At 42.7% G+C, this 20,056-nt stretch overlaps 1 protein-coding gene across 4 annotated transcripts in view; it reads left to right on the forward strand.

The window, feature by feature from the left end:
* LOC122543325 (tensin-2-like) overlaps positions 1-20,056 on the forward strand; it is a 273,742-nt gene that overhangs the window by 63,207 nt on the left and 190,479 nt on the right. Inside the window, exon 1 of one of the 4 annotated variants that reach the window (XM_043681855.2) lies at positions 15,187-15,358. The exons of the other annotated variants lie outside the window; for them this stretch is intronic. Coding sequence (XP_043537790.2) covers positions 15,314-15,358 — 45 coding nt within the window. The 5' untranslated portion in view covers positions 15,187-15,313. Of the gene's footprint in view, positions 1-15,186; positions 15,359-20,056 lie in introns of those variants that run through there. 4 annotated transcript variants of the gene reach the window in all.

A 20,056-nucleotide genomic window follows, 5' to 3' on the forward strand; every position in this document is an offset into this window, starting at 1 on the left:
TTTTGTTTTCTTCACTCAAATTTGTGTGTCCTGAGAGTTGCAGCTGCCCTGTGGTTGAGTCTATTGAACACAGACAGTGATACATTTTTACACACTACAGGAATCAAGAGGTAGTGCAGGAAAGGGGAACTGAGATCAAAGATCAGCCATGATCGCATTGATTGGCTGAAGCTTGATGGCACTGTCAGGAAAGAGCACAGTACTCCACGGACATCTGTAATGCTGAATCCTCTTCACCCCAACTCATTTTTTAATAACACTGAATTCTGCTTCTTTCAACTGCCACTGACCTTAGTATATCTATGTGTGGCTCCCCTATGTAGTCATTTATGAAACTTCACCAAATTCAACTTTTTTGCATTCTCCCATGTCATGCCCAATCTGCTTTGAAGGTTGGGGAGGGGTAAGCTTTGTTAAGTGGTCTGACCCCTTAAGAACGCAGAGCCCCATTTGCTTTCAGTAAGCACAGCCTGAGGGCACTCAGTGATGTGTGCTGAGGAAGGTTGGCAGTTTGGAAAGTGCTGCAAAATCTACAGTTGCAAGTCAGACCAAATCAGCCTTTCACTGACTGGTTTCTTGAGATACTGTCTCTGCTATATAGCATTCCAAATGTTCCTCAATCTTCTATCCTGATAAATGCACTTGCAATGGTTAATGTTTCAGAGATTTCCTGTCCTGGTGTGTGATAGCAATGAAATTTCTCTTAATTCGTCACCATTCTGAGCTTTTCCCCTCTGAAGGTATTAAGAACCAAGAATAAGCAGTAGAAGCAGGCCATTCAGCCACTTGATCCTGAACTGCCATTCAATAAAATCATAGTTGATCTGACTGTGGCCTCAACTCCACTTTCCTGCCGGTCGCCATACCTTTTGACTGCCTTTACGGTCATGATTCTATTTACCTTTGTCTTAAAATATTCAAGGATCCGGCTTCCACTGCACCCTGGAGAAGAGGATTCCACAGACTAATGACACTGAAAAGAAAAATTCTTCTTCTCTCTATATTTTAAATGGGAGACCCCTTTTTTGTAAATGGCATCCCAATTGTTTTGGACTCCCCAACAAGGGAAACAAGCAGTGTGGGGAAGATGGACTCTGGTTGGAGTTATTGTGAAACAGTGTCAGGGTCGGAAAAAGTTAACTCTGGGGAGTGTCTGAAGCACCAGCCACTGTGAGGATGTCATATTGAGTTGGTGGGAGAACAGGTCAGGATTGAGGAGTGAGATCTGCTGTCTGGGTCTTCCTCATAGTCTGTGTAACTACGTTGATCACATCAGTGTAACTTGTATCCAGTTGCTATCATACAATAAACTACAATGTGTTAAAGACAAAAGCCTCTCCTTGTTAGACGACCAAGTGGTTTTCCTCGAGCACACTAGACCAAACAGATTCTGTAGACCCTACCTGGAAAGAGGCAGCAAGTCTACCAGAGAGCTCATACAACAGGAGCAGCAGTGGTGAGGACCTGTCTTAAAACAGGGGCGGGGTAAAACTGCTCAGTATAACAGATACCAGCGGCATAAAACATGGAGTCAACTCGGGTGCAAGTTTGACAAATACGTCATTTCATTTTGATTCTCCTTGTTGTTTATGGTCATCTATCACACTGGAACACATTGCAGCTCATTATAATGGCTCTCCCCTAGGCTCAGGAAATTAATGCAAAGCAAAATCTAACTCAAACTGGCTCAGTCAACTTTTAGAATAAAGGCACAATCCGGTGGATGCTAGAAATCTGAAACAAACACCGAGAATGCTGGAAAAACTCAGCAGGTCTGGCTGCACCTGTGAACAGAGAAAGACCTGAAGAAGAGTCCTACCGGACTCAAAACAATAACTGTGTTTCTCTCTCCACAGATGCTACCAAATCTGCTGAGTTCCTCCAGAATTCTTTGTGCATGTTTCAATGTTTTAGAAGGATGTTTTTCTGTAAGTCGAGTTTGGCTTTCAAAAATATTTTTGATGTATTTAAAAATGGTAACCAGGTAGGGTCTACAGAATCTGTTTGGTCTAGTGTGCTCGAGGAAAACCACTTGGTCGTCTAACAAGGAGAGGCTTTTGTCTTTAACACATTGTAGTTTATTGTATGATAGCTGAAAATGGGTTAGCCACAAAATAACTTTTAATAATTCATCACCTGTGACTCACTTTTTAATCTTTAAAAGTGACTTTTAAAAATATTTACAGAGCCAATCTCTGTGGGAGAAATAGTCAATTGCTCAGTGAATTACAAAAATGTTCAATTTAACAGCTTTTAAAATGTCTACAATTAGTGTGCTTGCGACTAAAAGAACTAAATTAATTTTGGAACATTCACAATGGTGCGCAAATAAACGCAATTGGCAGAACCATGCCGTGGTAATTAATTCAGTCAGGGTGGGGGGGGGGTATTTTCATGGGCAGGGCAGGCTCCTGACATGGTGAGTTCTAGCCCAGCATGAAAGATGGTGGAAACTCTGTTTGTGCTGAATGCAATTTGTGTCTAAATTTCTGCTCAGCCTTTTGTCAGTTCTACTGATTTCAGATATAGTGCACCAGAAAAGGCTACTGTGCCTAAATGCTGGATAGATAGCCTGAAACTTTCAAGCTTAAAAAGGCATGAGTTTCCCTTGCCTGTTTACACCTGTGCTTACGTTTTGGCAAATGGTGAGTGAGATTGGTAGGAAATGTGGGGGCAGAAAGAGAGAATGGGAACATGGGTACATGAATCGTTTGAGCTTAGACTCTTGCAATTATCTGTACAAGGAATAAATGTTACAGAGTAAACGTTTGGCTGTTAGCTTTCCTGTCTGACAGGTGCTCGCTGTGTGATGGAGGGAGAATGCATTACTGTGGTACAAACAGCTTAAAGTACCCCTGAACAGTTGCCTGTTTTAGGTTCAGCCTGGCATCGTGCCCAGTCTGTGCATGTGGCAAATATGTTGAGCGTTAGCTCACATTAATTACACTCAGTGAGCTGAGTTTCCAAGGAACCGACGGCTATCATTCAATTTGGATTGTCTAGGTCGGTGGAAAAGCTCTTTTTAGTCTCACACATGTGCAGGATTAAATGTTTCAATCAGAAGAGGAAGAATTTGAGGCTTAATTGTAGCAGAACAATCACCTAAGATACCAAAGCAATTGCGGCCAGCTGCTCAGGATCATCTTGCTTTTGTGCAGGTGGGTGAATTAGACAATGACCACAGTGCTTTTTCTCGATAACAACATAACTAGTTCGCTGGGGTTTGTCAGGAGGCAGCAATGGCTGTTTCTGTCAAAGACATTCAATGTCCTGAACTGTTTTGTGTTCACTTTGCATTGCTCTCTTTTAACATGCAGCTAAAGCAGAACTGGGTGGCAGACAGTTCAGGCAAAAAAAAAATCAACATCTCCGATCCCTTAACTCAGCTTGGCTAATTTGTGCTGAAGCTGTTCTTCCTGCTGCACAAATGTGAACAGTGATTTTGTTTGAATTTACGGTTTATATTCTTGACCTTTGTGTTCTGTATCATGTTCTCAAAAGCCATGAAATGCGCAGTACATGCTCAATGGGCTTGGTCAAAATGTAACTCCTGGAGTATTCAATGCTGCAATGGGACTGTTGGCTCCTTTGAGATACTATTTTTGAACTGTCAGGGAGGCAGATCAACATTTAGATTAGATTAGATTCCCTACAGTATCGAAACAGGCCCTTCGGCCCAACAAGTCCACTTTTAGAAGTGCAGTCATGTTCTGCAAAAATGAGTCTGAATGGGCAAAATGGGAGAGTTGCCAAGCCTGGAACAAACAAATGAGGTGTGAGAAAATGACCCACAAAGTTACCTGTGAAAAGACAAAAAGTGACTGAAATATGGCTAAAGAAAAGTCTGTAAGATTTTAATCAACCTGGGGGTGGGAACCAGTACACCACATTATGTGAGGCCTGATTGCTTAAGTGGGCTGTTTAAGTACATATTAGTGATAGTATTTATTTCAGAAACTTGGTTGCAGTGTCAAGGTTGAATTACAATGTGACTTACATTGAAAAATCCATATATACACTGCAATGAATTTGACAACATGTAAACAAGTAACAATCATGTTGTAAGAAAAACAAACAAGCATGTTCAACAGGGAAACAATGGACAGAATTAAATCAAACTGATATTAAACTTGCAAACCTGCAAGCATCACTGCTGCATTACAGGAACTGGAATACACACACAGCTGTTGGAGTGTAGGGGTCAGAGAGCAATGCAGATTCAATAGATCATGAGGTTGCAATTTTGCTGTGATTTCTACGTCTGGCTTTTTAAAAAAATCCTTTCATCATATGTGAGAGTTGCTGGCTAGACTAGCATTTGTGGCCTATTCCTATTTGCTCCTGAGAAGGTGGTGGTGAGCTACCATCTTGAACTGCTGCAATGCAGGAGCAGTGATATATTTCTAAGTTAGGATGGTGAGTGACTTACATGGTGGTGTCTTCATGCATCCGTTGTTGTTATCCTTCCAGATGGTAGTCTCGGGTTTGGAAGGTGCTACTGAAGAAACTTGAAGCCATTTATTCTCTCCTAACTTCTAACTGGATAATCCCTTGGGCAATAAGAGCCAAGACTGAAAATTGGGAGAGGGAAACAAAATGATACAATGAGAGGAGCAAAGGGAAAGAATAAAAGAAAATGGAGGACTCAAAGATTATGGAATTGGAAGAGTGTATGCGTTTATTTTCTCAAGTCCTTGCCATTTACTCAGCTACCAGGAATTAAAGGGTATATGGTCACACTGGTTGGAGGCTAAAAAGGAAAGGGTTGGCATAGAAATAGTATATTGAACTGGAAAGATGCTTTGAGTGGTGTCCCACAAGGGTCTCTGTTGGAACTCCTCTTATTTATCAGATTCACCAAAGGGCTAGAATTAGAAACCAAAATTGGAAACAATTTTGGAATTTATTATTAGAACCAAATTGCTGTGGTGGTAGATTATGCCGGGGATTGTGAAAGTTTAGAGGAGGATGTTGGTAGATGAACAGGGTGGGTAGTTGCAGTTCAATGGAGAAAACAAAATGCAAAACCATGCCTCGTGCAAGTGAGATTACTGAACCTCAGCTTAAAAGGAGCAGGTGAACAAGTCAGTAAAAGTCAATGGCCACCATCAGAATAGCCTGGCTCCCTGTTTTTAAATGTCAAGAATACATTGTAATGTTAACAAAAAACTGTACAATATTTTTTATGGCTGAAAAGAGACTATATTTCTTAAGTTTTTCTCTTGCACTCATCAGGACAACTGCAAGGATGCCACATTTCAAACGATAACAGAAATTTATACACAGGAGAGTAAGATGTTGGTTAATTGGACGAGGCACTGCCATAGAGAAAGCAACAGAGAACTATAGGTTCCCCAAACGTCTGAGTATTTAAAAGATGGCACAAAGCTTGAACATATTCCTTACTTTGTAGACAATGGGTTCCTGCGTATGAATATATATCATTTCTACCAAAATTAAATGAGCAGCATTACAAGCTTGACTGATTTATCTTCAGTTGGTTATTTGTGTAGCTATTAGCGCACTTGGTACTGGTCAGTAAGTGCCCCTCAGTGACAGAATCATATCTAAACAGTAGATGTTTTGGCTTCTACTACAGTGGGCTGTTTGAGCACCGTCTATTCTCTGCCTATTGTTACCAACCACAGCAACACGCTGATTGATTCAATCAGCCAATTCGTACAGCCCACATTACCGGCATCAGACTAACACTGAAATTCATACACTATGTTGCTCAGTTGTATGGGAGGCAGAGCATCTTTGATTGGAGAACGGTGTTCATTTGAACTTTGAGGCAGCTGAAACAGCCCGGAAAGTGCTCCAATCATGAAATGCAGCACTCGGATAATCTTGGCAATGTCGGCAGCAGTGAACCACTGTCTCCCACATTTGTCAGCGCTTCCAAGGATGCACATCAGAGTGAAAATTGCCACGGGCAGAAAATGCTCCCTTTGGACTGATGCCAACCAGAAACCGGTGCTCAGCAGACTTCTGCTTTTAAAAGTGATGTTCAGGTAACAGTCACAGCAGCCAACACTAGAAACCGGAATAGTCGTTAAATGTCTGTTACTTTCTTTTTGGGAGGGGCTGGTTTGTTTGAATGGGCAGCTTGTTTGCTTCATTTCATCAATAGCAATGTGAGACTTTTAATTGGGACTTTGTCTGAGGTACCAACTCTATCACATGGTGTCACATGTTTTCATGGTTGGCCTGTTGGGCACAGTTTGCCAGTTTCCTCAAAACTAACTTATCTGAAACAGTGAAGTGCGGTAACAACACATCCTTAAATGTTCTTCTCCATTTTCAGTTTGGGTAGAGTCATCTTGTGGCCACAGTGACCGAGAGGTCAAAGTTCAGAGTTCTACCTTGGCCCCTCTCTGTGCCACTATTCAACTCCTTGGGGCAACTCAAGATGGATAATAAATCCTATTCTCACCCCAAGAACAAGTAAATGTTTTTTTTTATTGTTATTTTTGGTGAAATTTGTTCTCAGGAGAAAGAGGGGGCAGTGTTCAGCATTGTGGGTAGACACTCAGTGTTGGCATCATGTACTCCATGTGCCCGTGGGCGGCACGGTGGCACAGTGGTTAGCACTGCTGCCTCGCAGCACCAGAGACCCGGGTTCAATTCCCGCCTCAGGCGACTGACTGTGTGGAGTTTGCACCTTCTCCCCGTGTCTGCGTGGGTTTCCTCCGGGTGCTCCGGTTTCCTCCCACAGTCCAAAGATGTGCAGGTCAGGTGAATTGGCCATGCTAAATTGCCCGTAGTGCTAGGTAAGGGGTAAATGTAGGGGTATGGGTGGGTTACGCTTCGGCGGGTCGGTGTGGACTTGTTGGGCCGAAGGGCCTGTTTCCACACTGTAAAGTAATCTAATCTAATCTAATCAGGTATACATTACTTTGGGGCTCACACTGCTTTTAACCTGAATCAATAGGACACACTTTTGCTCCACTTATGCTGAAAGGTGTGCTCCCCTATCAAGCAATCCGTCTCTCACAGCAGTCTTCCTCCTTACTGAATGATTATTTGTGCTGTAAACTCACACCTGTTGTTAGATGGAGACTGTCCACGTTTGTGTATCGTAGGACCCTTATAGCCAACAGCCAAGTGATGCATTTTGACCCCGTCAGCCTGGTATTGATTTAAATGCAGGCCTCAGGGGTGAAAGGACAGTGACCTAACCCACAGCTCTCAACCTTTTCCAACATTCCCATCATTTTTAATCTTGTTCAAACATCCAAGTTTGTTTATTTAGAGAATAAAATGCAGAGAGGAACCTTAAAAGGAAGAAAATATGGAAAACAATTTACCGTAATATGTTCTCTTTCCTCATGCGGCTGATAATGAGGCATAAATAAAATAAAGCCCACATCTAAGAACAATGCAAGAGAGTTTTGGCCACACTTCACAAACTAACATTAATTAAAACAAACATTAGTGCTGTGAAGTTACAAAGCTTTCATGTATCAACTGTTATCTCTGCCTCATCTTCCACTACATTGGGATTTTGGAATCTTTTCCCATCCTTGATCTTCCTCTTCCCTGGTTTCTCTTCTCGCTCGAATCTATGAGCTCGTTCTCACCAAATGATTGCTTCTCAATTTACCTCATTGTCTCCTCTGCGTTTTTCAAGCTTGTTGCATGGGCCTTCACTTAGGCATCTCAATGAAATGAACCACACATGTAAGATAATGGGAGCTGCTTCACCTGGCTGGGGTATATGGAACAAGGGTCAGGGGGAGGGAGTGAGAGGTCACAATCTCAGGAAAAGGGGTTGATTACTTCAAACTGTAATATGGAAATATTTCTTCATGCAGGCATTTGTGAACCTTTGGATCTGTCTACTTCAAAGGGTTCAGTCGTTTAATACATAAAGACATAAATGCATTTCTATAGAGCCTTTCATGACCACCAGATATTTTTGAGGTGCTTCACACCATTGAAGTACTTTTGAAATGTCATCAATGTTAAAATGTGAGAAACATGGCAGCCAATTTACACACAGTAAGCTCCCCCAAAAACAATGTGATATGGACCAGATAATCTTTTCTTCATGGTGTCGAATGAGGGATAAATATTTGGCAGGGCACTAGGAAGAACTGCCAGGCTCATCTTTAAAATATTACCGTGGAATCTTCTCCGTGCACCAAAAGAGGCAGACTGGGGCTTGGTTTAATGTCTCATCTACCTCCGACAGTTACAACATTCCCTCAGTCCGGCACTGCAGCTGGATTTTTGCAAACAAGCCTTGGAGTGGGACTTGAATTGAGAAGTCTGTGACGGCATTCCTCTACGACACAGTTTATGCTTTCAAAATGGAGGTCGACAGATGGTTATCAAAGATGATGAGGCTAATACAAGAAGGCAAAGCTGAGGTACAAGATCAGCCCTAATGTTATTGAGTGGCAGAGCAGGTTCAATGGGCTGAGTGGACTGAGTTAAATATGATGATACATAAGTTGAAAAGAAGAGAGGAGTTAATAAAATTCAAACAGTCTTTGACTACTCACGTTTGAAATAAAGAACAGTATCCGATCAAATGAAACTGGAGAATGTCAGGTGACAAATCATGAAGGGTCATATTTTCCTTTCTCAGATTCAGTGTCTGTTTTGGACTTTCCCTCCTCAGTATCTGAATATAATGGTCAAATATGAAATGAAAAGCACTCTGTTCTGTGAGCTGACTGCTATATTTGTACACAAGCTTAGAAAGATTTGACAAAACTAGCTGTCTTTGCATTTCACCTCTGAGCATTTTAAGATAATGATGAGCTACATCTTGAAGTGCCACACAAGCTTTGTAGAGTGAACAGCTTTAAGGGAGAACCCAGGTAGACCAAGAGGGAAACTGCAAAGAATCCTGGCTCTCTAAAATGCAGAATGTTTGAATGACGTTATGTAATGTTCTGCTAAAAATATTTCAAGATCTATAAACACACATCCCTGGATTCACTCGGTGTACTGGCAGCTGCTGCCTCTGACAGGAGTTTGTGTAAACTGTGGTATTTATTAACTCCTGACACACAACAGGAACCTGTCAGAATTGAATCACTTTACAGGAACTCAGCAACCCAGGAACTCCCAACGTTTTCTCATTGTTCTTTTGCCTTAAGTGGCTGGGATAGGCCTAGCCCACTGTTCATTTAGATTCAATGAGGGAAACAATTTATCAAGAATGGTTTTTGCTTTTCTCCATCATGGCTGCCCAGAGGTTGAGCTGGTGCCAGGCTCCTGCCAGTGTGAGTGCCAAAACAACTGCTAAGAGTTGTCCATCAGTGGCCAAAGTTGCCTCCAGTTGATTGTGCCTCCAATCTGACTTAGAGCTATTTCCTGTTCCTTCACTCACAGAGCCAATATCCAGGAATTCCCTTCCTCACAGCACTGTGGGTGTACCTACACCACACAGATGACTGCAGTTCAAGGAGTAGCTTGTTACTACCTTCTCCAGGGCATCTGAGGTGGCAACTAAAGAGAGCTGGTAGCTGGCAGCTATTCAGTACATCACATCCATTGCTCTGCCCTCATCAATCCTCTTTGTTACTTCTTCAAAAAATTCAATCACGTTCATGAGACACGATTTCCCATGCACAAAGTCATGCTGAGTATCCCTAATCATTCCTTGCCTTTCCAAATACATGTAAATCCTGTCCTTGAGGATTCCCTCCAACCTCCTTGGCTTTTACTTACCACCTTTCTTAAACAGTGGCACCACATTAGCTAACTCCAGTCTTCCAGCACCTCACCTATGGCTATCGATGATCCAAATATCTCAGCAAGGAACCCAGCAAACTCTTCCCTAGCTTCCCACAGAATTCTAAGGTGCACCTGATCCTTTCCCAGGGATTTATCTGCCTTTATACTTTTTAAGCCGTCCAGCACCACCACCCTCTGTAATATGGACATTTTTCAAGATGTCGCTATTTATTTCCCCATGTCCTATATCTTCCATATCCTTCTCCACAGTAAACACTGATGCAGAATACTCATTTAGTATCTCCCCAATCTCCTGCAGTTCCACGTATAGGCGGCCTTGCTGATCTTTAAGGGGCTCTATTCTCTCCCTAGTTACCCTTTTGTCCTTAATGTATTTGTAGAATTCCTTTGGATTCTCCTTAACCCTATTTGTCAAAGCTATGTCATGTCCCCTTTTTGCCCTCCTGATTTCCCTCTTAAAGTATACTCCTACTGCTCTTATACTCTTCTCAGGAATCACTCGATCTCTGTTGTCTGTACCTGACGGCACGGTGGCACAGTGGTTAGCACTGCTGCCTCACAGCGCCAGAGACCTGGATTCACTTCCCGCCTCAGGCGACTGACTGTGTGGAGTTTGCACGTTCTCCCAGTTTCTGTGTGGGTTTCCTCCGGGTGCTCCGGTTTCCTCCCACAGTCCAAAGATGTGCAGGTCAGGTGAATTGGCCATACTAAATTGCCCGTAGTGTTAGGTAAGGGGTAAATGTATGGGTGGGTTGTGGGTCGGTGTGGACTTGTTGGGCCGAAGGGCCTGTTTCCACACTGTAATCTAATCTAATCTGACATACGCTTCCTTCTTATTCCTGACCAAAACCTCAATTTCTCTAGTCATCCAGCATTCCCAAACCTACGAGCCTTGCCCTTCACAGGAACATACTGTCTCTGGACTCTCATCTCATTTTCTGATTGTCCCCCCCAAAATTTGCATGTCAATCCTATCAAAACCGTCTTGTAATCTTTGAGTTTTTTTAAATATCAGGTCAAGCCCCTCAGCCTTTATTCTCTAGGGAAAAGAGCCGCTATCTTTTCAGTCTTTCCTGATAAGTATAACCTTTCAGTTCTGGGATTATTCTTGTGAATCTTGTTTTTAACCTTCTCCCACGTCTATATACTCTTTTTGTAATGTTGGGGTCAGAACTGTGCTCCTAGTTGCTGGAACACTCAATAGGAGGTGGCACAGTGGTTAGCACTGTTGCCTCACAGCACTGGGGACCTGGGTTTTATTCCAACCTCAGGTGACTGTGTGGAGTTTGCATATTCTCCTTGGTTTCCTCCCACAGTCCAAAGGTTCAGTGGATTGGCTGTGCTAAATTGCCCATAGTGTGTGGGCTAGGTGGACTAGCAATGGTAACTGCAGGGTTATTGTGTGAGGAGTTGGGATGCTCTTTGGAGGGCCAATGTGGGCTGAATGGCCTCTTTCTACACTGCCGGGATTCTATGAAATAGAGTCATAGAGTCATAGAGATGTACAGCACGGAAACAGACCCTTCAGTTCAACTCGTCCATGCGGACCAGATATCCCAACCCAATCTAGTCCCACCTGCCAGTACCCGGCCCGTATCCCTCCAAACCCTTCCTATTCATACACCCATCCAGATGCCTTTTAAATGTTGTACTAGCCTCCACCACTTCCTCTGGCAGCTCATTCCATACATGTACCACCCTCTGCGTGAAAAAAGTGCCCCTTAGGTCTCTTTTATATCTTTCCCGTCTCACCCTAAACCTATGCCCTCTAGCTCTGGACTTCCCCACCCCAGGGAAAAGACTTTGCCTATTTATCCTATATGGGCATCTGTCCTACTACCCTAGCATTGATTGCAAATGAATTGTTTCAGGAAATTTGAATTGTTGTAACACGTTACCTTTGCACCTTGGTAACTGTCTTAGCTGTAATTCATGTTCAAAATATAAACAAACTTAAATATTATTTCCCAAAATGACACTTACTATTTATAATATTTAAAATAGTTCAGAACAAGCTGGCTGAATTTGTATTGAATTTGCTGATGACACCAAGCTCTGTGGGCAGAGGAAGACTTTGTTTATTCATTCATGGGATGTGAGTGTCATTAGCCAGGCCCCCATTTATTTTCCATTCCATCTTCCCTGGAGAAGATGATGAAGTCGCCTCTTGAATTGCTGCAGTCCTCGGGTGGAGGTTTACCCACTATGCTGTTAGCAAAGGGTTCTAGGACTTTGACCCAGTGACAGTGAAGGAGCAGCGATATATTTCCAAGTCAGGATGGTGAGTGGCTTGGCAGGGAACTTGAAGGTGGTGGTGTTCCCATGTATCTGCTGCCCTTGTCCTTCTAGCTGGTAGAGGTCATGGGTTTGGAAGGTCTTTTCTCAGGAGCCTTGGTGAACTACTGCCTTGTATCTTGTTGACGTTACATACTGCTGCCATAATACAACACGAGTGGACAGAGTGAATGTTGAAAGTGGTGGTTGTGGTGCTAACAAAGAGGACTTTTTTTGTGCCAGATGCCGTTGAACTTATTTAGCGTTGCTGGCAAGTTTTGAATTTTGAAAAATTGCAACAGCGCATCCTGTAGATCAAACACACAGCAGGCAAGGAGCTCCAGTGTAGGATGGAGTGAATATTGAGCTCAGTAATTTGTAGTCTGATTGAAAAAGCAACACTGTTCTGGAAGGTGTGGAGCTACCTAAGTATTGTTGGAGTTGTGCCCATTGAAAGGAGTGGAGAGTATTCCATCACACTCCTGACTTGTTTCATGTGGATAGTGGACAGACTTTGATGCTTCAGAAGGTGAGTTGCTCATTGCAGCCTTCCCCTTTCAGTTGCAATATTGCTATGGCATATCCAGATGAGCTTCTGGTCAGTGCTGATCCACAAGATGTTTGGTGGTAGAAGTTTCTGTGATGTTGATACTCCTGAAAGTCAAAGAGGACTTTTTCAACATGGACTCAATCCCTCAGGACTGTTCTGGGATGAGGCAAAACTCAGAGAATCCCCACAGTGTGGAAGCAGGCCATTTGGCCTTTCAGATCCACACTGATCTTCTGAAGGGCATCCCATTCAAACCCACCCCATTATCCTATCCCTGCACTGTCCATGGCTAATCTACCTAGCCAGCACATCTTTGGACTGTGAGAGGAAACTAGAGCACCTGGAGGAAACCCCCACAGACACGGGGAGAATGTACATATTCCACACAGACAGTCACCCAAGAGTGGAATCGAATCCAGGTCCCTAGTGCTATGCAGCAGCACTGCTAATCACTGAACCACCATGTAGTTCTTGTAAACACTCTAGTCTGTTATATATCAGTTACCAGCCATGCCTGGGTGGACAGCACACTTGCCATTGAGTCAGAAGGTTGTAGAATTGAGTCCTGATCCAGGACTTGCACACAAAAATCAAGGCTAACATTCTAGTGCAATACTGAGGGTGGGCTGCACTAATCAGAGTGCCAAATTTTCTGTGAAGAGTTAAACCGATGGCTTGTCTGCCCTCTCAAGTGGACATAGAAAATCTCATGGAATTATCCAGAAGAAATAAACTGTAATCTGTGAGGAGGATGGTGTAGGACTTCAAAGGATTGGTGAGCTGAGCAGGTGACAGATGAAGTTCAATGCAGAAAGCATGAGGTGATACATTTTGTTCCAAAGAACACAGAGACAGTATAAAATAAAAGATATTGCTCTAAAGGGTGTGCAGCAGCAGAGAGACCTGGGTGTACTGTATTTGTACATAAGCTATTAAAGGTGGCAGAACAAGTAATTGACCTGTTAATACAGGTCATACAGTATCCTAGGTTTCATAAATAGAGTTCAGAAGACATTGGTTAGTCCTCAGCTGGAGGCTCTCACACTATGGGAAAGATGTGAATGCATTGGAGACAGTGCAGAAGAGGTTTATGAGACTGGTTCCAAGGACGTAACACTTCAGTTATGAGGATCAATTGAAGAAGTTGGAACTGGTCTCCTTGGGGAGGAGAACGTTAAGAGGAGATTTGATACAGATTTCAAAATCATGACAAGTCTAGACAGAGCAGAAAAGGAGAAACTGTCCTCACTCAGATTGAGAACTCAGTTTTATAATGTTTTGCAAAAGAAGCAAATATGAGGTGAGAAAAGAAACTTTTTTCACGTCATGTGTAGTGAGGATAAGGAATACATTGCCTGGAAATGTGGTGGAGACAGGTTCAGTTGAGGCATTCAAGAGGACATTGGATTCTGTTTTAAATAGAAACAATGTGCAGAGGTTATAGATAAAAAACGGGAGATTGGCACAAAATTAAAATTCTCAGTGAGACACTGCAGGCATAATGGATGGAATTTAAATTTTTTTATCTACTCATGGCATGCACATGTCACTGGATGGGCCAGCATTTATTGCCCATTCTTAGTTGCCCTTGAGAAGGTGGCAGTGAACTGCTATCTTGAACCGCTGCAGTCCATTTGCTATTGGTTTACCCACAATGCAATTGGGGAGGGCCTTCCAGGATTTTGACCTACCAATACTGAAGGAACAGTGATATATTTCCAAGTCAGGATGGGAACTTACAGGGTGGTGTTCCCATGTATCTGCTGCCCTTGTCCTTCTGGATGGAGTGGTTGCAGGTTTGGAAGGTGCTCAAGTGAATGTTTTGCAGTGCATCTTATAGAAACTACATACCACTGCTACTGAGCATCAATCGTGGAGGAAGTGGATGTTTGTGAATGTGAATCCACTCAAGTGGGCTGCTTTATTGTGGGTAGTGTCAAGCTTCTTGAGTGTTGTTGGAGCTGTACCATCCAGGCAAGCGGGGTGTGTTCCATCACACTCCTGACTTGTGCCTTGTAGAATGAACTTTTACTGCACCATAACCATTCTGTGAATTCTCTCTGGTGTTCTTATCCCTCGATTGACATCACAACGAATAGATTATCTGGTCATTACCACTTTGCTATTCGTGGGAGCTTGCTGTACACAAATTGGGGCGGCTGCATTTCCTACAAAAGGGGATGACACTTCAAAAAATTGACTGTAAAACATTTTGGGACACTGAGGATGGGAAAGACGCTATCGAAATGCATGGCATGAACTTCACGAATGGCACTGTGGAATCACGCAGATAAAACCCCACTTCCCCTGAGCTTAACTATACCATTCTCATATGGGAGATTTAATCTCACAATTAATATAAACGTTTGCATACAACACAAAACCCAGATGCTGCTGCTCTGAGTATTTATGAGTTGAACCCTGCAAACAAAATAACGATTGTGCCTGAGAGCACGAATCAATGATTATCCCGGTCTGTTTTCTGTTGTTGTTGTAAAAGTAGATTTGAGGGTATGAGGTAGGTACAGCTTTTCATTGGCTTCACGGAGTGCTAGAGTAATGGTTCTGTGGACAGAGGGTTTTTTTTGGCAAGGCTTAAGGACTGAAGGGAAGAGAGAGAGAGAGGGCGAGAGCGCGCAGTGCATCAGTGGCAGAGCAGTCTCACAAACGCACTCTGTGCTGGTCCACAGAAAGAGCCTCAGTGTTTTCACTTTTCTTTTTCCTGGGAGGGCGGAGGAAGCAAAAAAAAACGAAGCCGGCGACCCTGGTCGTAAAATGTCGACTCTCGAGAAGGCCAGAGGGAGAAAAGTTGTGTCGCAGGTAACTGTTGCGTGCCGTTTCTTAGTGGAGTTTTTTTAAAATCCAGAATCATAAAAGCTGCAGGCGTGGGGCTAGTGGAAATGGTCATGCTTCTGTGATTTGGAGCTGGGAGTGTGTGTTGCAGATCGGTGGAGAACTTTTCACAGGTCAGCTGGTTAGTGAAGCGATGGGCACTGGCGGTGAGATGTATCCTGTCCAGGCTGCAGGGCTACAGCAGTTATTTATTTGCCTTGTGTTCTGCAGAGCAGCTGACTTGGAGTAGAGAAATCGGAGGTTTTTCTTTTCACTGACTGTTAACGGGATAGCAGGTTTCCGAACCCTTCCCGCTAACAATAGCTGTATTATTTCCGAACTGAAGCCCCCTTCTCTGATCGGCTTTCTGCACTTGAGCTGTCAGTGATTTTTTTTTGCTCCTTGTGCCCCAATTGGAGATGTCAGTGACATAAGCTGGTTGAGAAAGGGTAGCGGTAGCTCTCAGGTCTGCCAGTGATGAATGATTAAACTACAGGAGGGGTGGGGGCTTTGTGTGCGCATACTATTGGCAGATGACTTATCAAACAAGCAGGAGTTTAAACTGAATTGTGTATGTGTGGCTCTCAGTCGGGATCCTAACAAGGCACTGGTTCCCAGGTGAATTTTTACTTTGGTGCAAAAACACTGACCCTGGAACTGCTAGAACGAGCGTCCTTGTTCGAGATTATGCAACAAAAACTCACATTCATATAGTGCCTTTCAGGTCATAAAATATCCCTCCCAAAGCACTTCACAGCTTAGCACTGAGCCACAGAAGGAGTTATTAAGACAGTCCAAAGATGTGGAGGGTTAGTTGACCACATTAATTTGCCTATAATGTTTAGGCTGGGTGGAGTAGCCATGAGAAATGCAGGGTTACTGGGATAGGGTGGGGGACTGGGTCTGAGTGGGATGCTCTTCAGAAGGTCGGTGTGGACTCGATGGGCTGAATGGCCTGCTTCCACACTGTTTGAATTCTGTGATTCTAAGATGATCAAAACTTTGTTTTAAAGAGTGGCTTAAAGGAGGAAAATCTCGAGGTCGAGGGATTTAGGGAGGGAATTAGGGTCCTGACAACCAATTGGAATTGGGGATGCGTAAATCTTAGAATTCGAGGAAGACAGATATCTCAAATGGTTGTGGCTTTAGAGAAGATTACGGAGATAGGGAGGGAAGAGACCATGGAGAGATTTGAAAAGGAGGATGAGAATTTCAAGATCTAGGTTTTTCTATATTAAAACCACTGGCTGCATTTCAACAGTACTCACTTGGGAGTAAAGTGCTTTGAGACATTCAGTAGATGAGAATGGCACCATGGAAATGCAAGTTTTTGTTCTGTCTTCAACCAGAAACCAATGTACATCATTGCGCCAAGGGATGAGAGAGAAACAGGACTTGGTACAAGCAAAGACATGAGCAGTACTGTTTTGGGTGACCTCAAGTTTACAGGGTAGAATGCGGAAGAGTAGCTAAGAGTATGTTGGAATAGTTGAGGTAACAAAGGCATGAATGAGGATTTCAGTGGCAGCTGAGCGGTGAGAGGTACAGAGACAGAGACCAGTGTTTTCTCAGATGTGTAAATAGGTGCTGTTAGTGATGGCGTGGCTACATAATCAGACGTGTGTGAAAATTTTATTGCCAGTGTGGATAAGGGGGTGGAAGAGGGTTTTTATTGGGGGAGTGGCTCCACATCTTGAAAGTCTGTTTCAAAACAAGACCAGCTGTGCCATGTTGTGAAATTTGTGCTGGTGCTAGTTCACTTCCTGAAGATGCCCGTATGAGAATGTATGGTTTCCATGGGGCACTGACAAGCCACACTTCTCATGGCAGCCCTCATTGGGAAAACTTGAAGAGTTGTGGTTCATACGGATTGCAATTTATGCCAGTGAGATTCCCAGTGTAATTCCTCGAAAAAAAGTATTTTTGTTTTGGTCCCCATCCTTTCCATTCTGGCAAGAACAAAACCACGCTTCAGCATCCCTTTCTCTCCTTTGATTGACATCATTGCAGTCAGTATCGATTGAGAGCGGCAACAGAGACCATTCTCCAGTGTTCATTTTTGGATCTGACAGCGCATATCTCAGCTGTAGGAACTTGAGGTCTCCTTATTGAAGATTTTTTCCAGTAGAATGAGATTATTGTTACGGATTGGTCAGAAATGCAGGATTATCGCTCCTAATGGGAGGCCCCATAAAAAAAAAACCACACTGCCTTCATTTTGTCACTATGAGATGGGAACTGTTACTGTAGCCTTGACATGAGATCTCTATTATATAAAGTGGATTTTTTTTTTCAGAAATTCCCTTGGATTTGTTGCTGTAGGGCACCTTTGTAAAGCATGGGCGGATTTTTTTTAGTACATAAAGTGCATTAGTCATAACTAGATGATATCCTGCCAAGAATCATGTAATAGGGCTATTGAAATTTAAGCTCAGAAGAAGTCTACGTCTTTCATTAAAATAAAAATCAAGCTCATTAACCCCTTCATCTACACAAGTTACTGTTGAAAATACAGATGCCTCCCCTAATGATTCAGTGGGCATATGAGCTCCCTAGATTACTGCAAAGCCAGAGAGACCAAGAAGAGTTCATTTCCTCAAACCTGTCATCTCTCTTTTCAATGAAGATTAAATAACAATCTGAAGCAGACAAAAGTTCACAGCCCCAGAAAGAAAGTGGAACAATATGTGTCATGTTTTGGATTGCTCTGGCAAAGAGTTGGGATAGACACAATGGGTTTAATGGCCTCTTTCTGTGCTGTATTTATCAATCTCTTTCATCATGATTGTCACTTGTACTGTGACTTTTTTTTAAAAGACCTTTATTCTTTCATGGGATGTAGGCCTTGCTACTAAGGTCAGCATTTGATGCCCAAACCTAATTGCTCATGACTTTGCTTGGCTGTTTCAGAGTCAACCACATTGCTGTGGGTCTGGAGTCACGCGTAGGCAGACCAGATAAGGATGGCAGATTTCCTTTCATGGTCACCATTATAGAGAGACTAGCTTTCAATTCCAGATTTATTAATTTAAGTTCCACCAGCTGCACGGTGAGATTTAAACCAATGTGACCAGCCTGAGCTTCCGGAATACAAGTCTAGTGACATTACCCCTACACTACCATCCTTCCTCCTAATCTTCAGAATTTGGGCCTGAAGGGAAACCATTACAGGCCAACCTTCTTAACCTTTATTTAAAAAGGGAAGGAGACAAAAAAAACAGTAAATATAGACCAATTAGTTTAATGTCTATTATTGGGAAAATGTTAGAGAGTATGAAAAAGGACGTAATAGAGCATTTAAAAGTACATAATATGTTCAAACACAGTCCGCATGGTTTTGTGAAGGGGAAATCATGCCTGACAAATTCATTAAAAGTCTTTGAGGAGGTAACAAGCAGGATAGATAATGGAGAAGCAGTGGATGTAATATATTTGGATTTTTAGAAAGTGTTTTGATAGGGTGCCAAAAATTAGGCTGCAAGAGCATGTGATGTTGGAGGTAGTTTATTAGCATGGTTAAGGGATTGGCTAACTAATAGAAGACAGAGAGTTAGGATAACGGGTGCATTTTCAGAATGGCAACTTGTAACTGGTGGTATACCACGGGATCAGTGCAGAATTATATACTATAATATAAATATATACAAATGACTTGAATGAAGGAAGTGAATGTACTGTAGCTGAGTTTGCAGATGACACAAAAATAGATGGGAAGGCAAGTGTTGCAGATGACACAGTCTGCAGAGGGATATAGATAGGTTAAGCAAGTGGGAAAATCCTCCATAGATAGAATATAATGTCAAAAAAGTGTGAGGTTGTGCACTCTTGGCAGGAAGAAGAGAAGAGCTGAATATTATTTAAAAAAGGAAAGACTGCAGAAAGATGCAGCACAGAGGAATTTGGGAGTCCCCATCCGTAAATCACAAAAAACTAGCATTCAAGTTCAGCGGGTCATGGGCAAAGCAAATGGAATGTTGGCCTTTATTTAATTGGGAATGGAGTATAAAAGTAGGGAGATTTCGCTAAAACTAGACAAGGCAGTAGTCAGACCACAGCCGGAATACTGTGAACAGTTTTGATCCTCTTATCTAAGGAAAGAAAGATATACTAGCATTGGAGGCAGTCCAGAGAAGGTTCACTAGACTGATGCCATGTATGAGGAATTGTTTTATGAGGAGAGATTGAGTAGGTTGGCATGTACTCATTGGAATTTAGAAGAATGAGAGGCAACCTTATTGAAACATACAAGATTCTTAGGGGACTTGACAGGATCGCTGTGGAAAAGTTATTTCTCCTTTTGGGAGAGTCTAGACCAGAAGTCATAATCTCAGAATTAGGGGTTGCCGATTTAAGATAGAGATGAGGAGGAATTTTTTTCTGAGGATAATGAATCTGTGGAATTCTTTATTACAGGGGGCTGTAGAGGCTGGGTCATTAAGTACGGTCAAGGCTGAGATTAATTTTTAATCAGTAAGGCAATCAAGGGTTATAGGGAAAAGGCAGGAAAACCGAGTTGAGGATTATCAGATCAGCCATGATTTCTTTGAATGGTGGAGCAGACTGGATGGGCTGAATGGCCTACTTCTGTTGCCAAGTCCTATGTTCTATGACCTCATGCTGAGTATCAGAAACATATATTCTTGGGGCTTGAATGTATCTTTGGGCATCCTGATATTTTGGAGACAG

This window comes from Chiloscyllium plagiosum, unplaced genomic scaffold (genome assembly GCF_037043375.1).
Source record: "Chiloscyllium plagiosum isolate Xiang-an unplaced genomic scaffold, Cpla_swu_hap1 HiC_scaffold_53X, whole genome shotgun sequence".
Lineage (NCBI taxonomy): Eukaryota > Metazoa > Chordata > Chondrichthyes > Orectolobiformes > Hemiscylliidae > Chiloscyllium > Chiloscyllium plagiosum.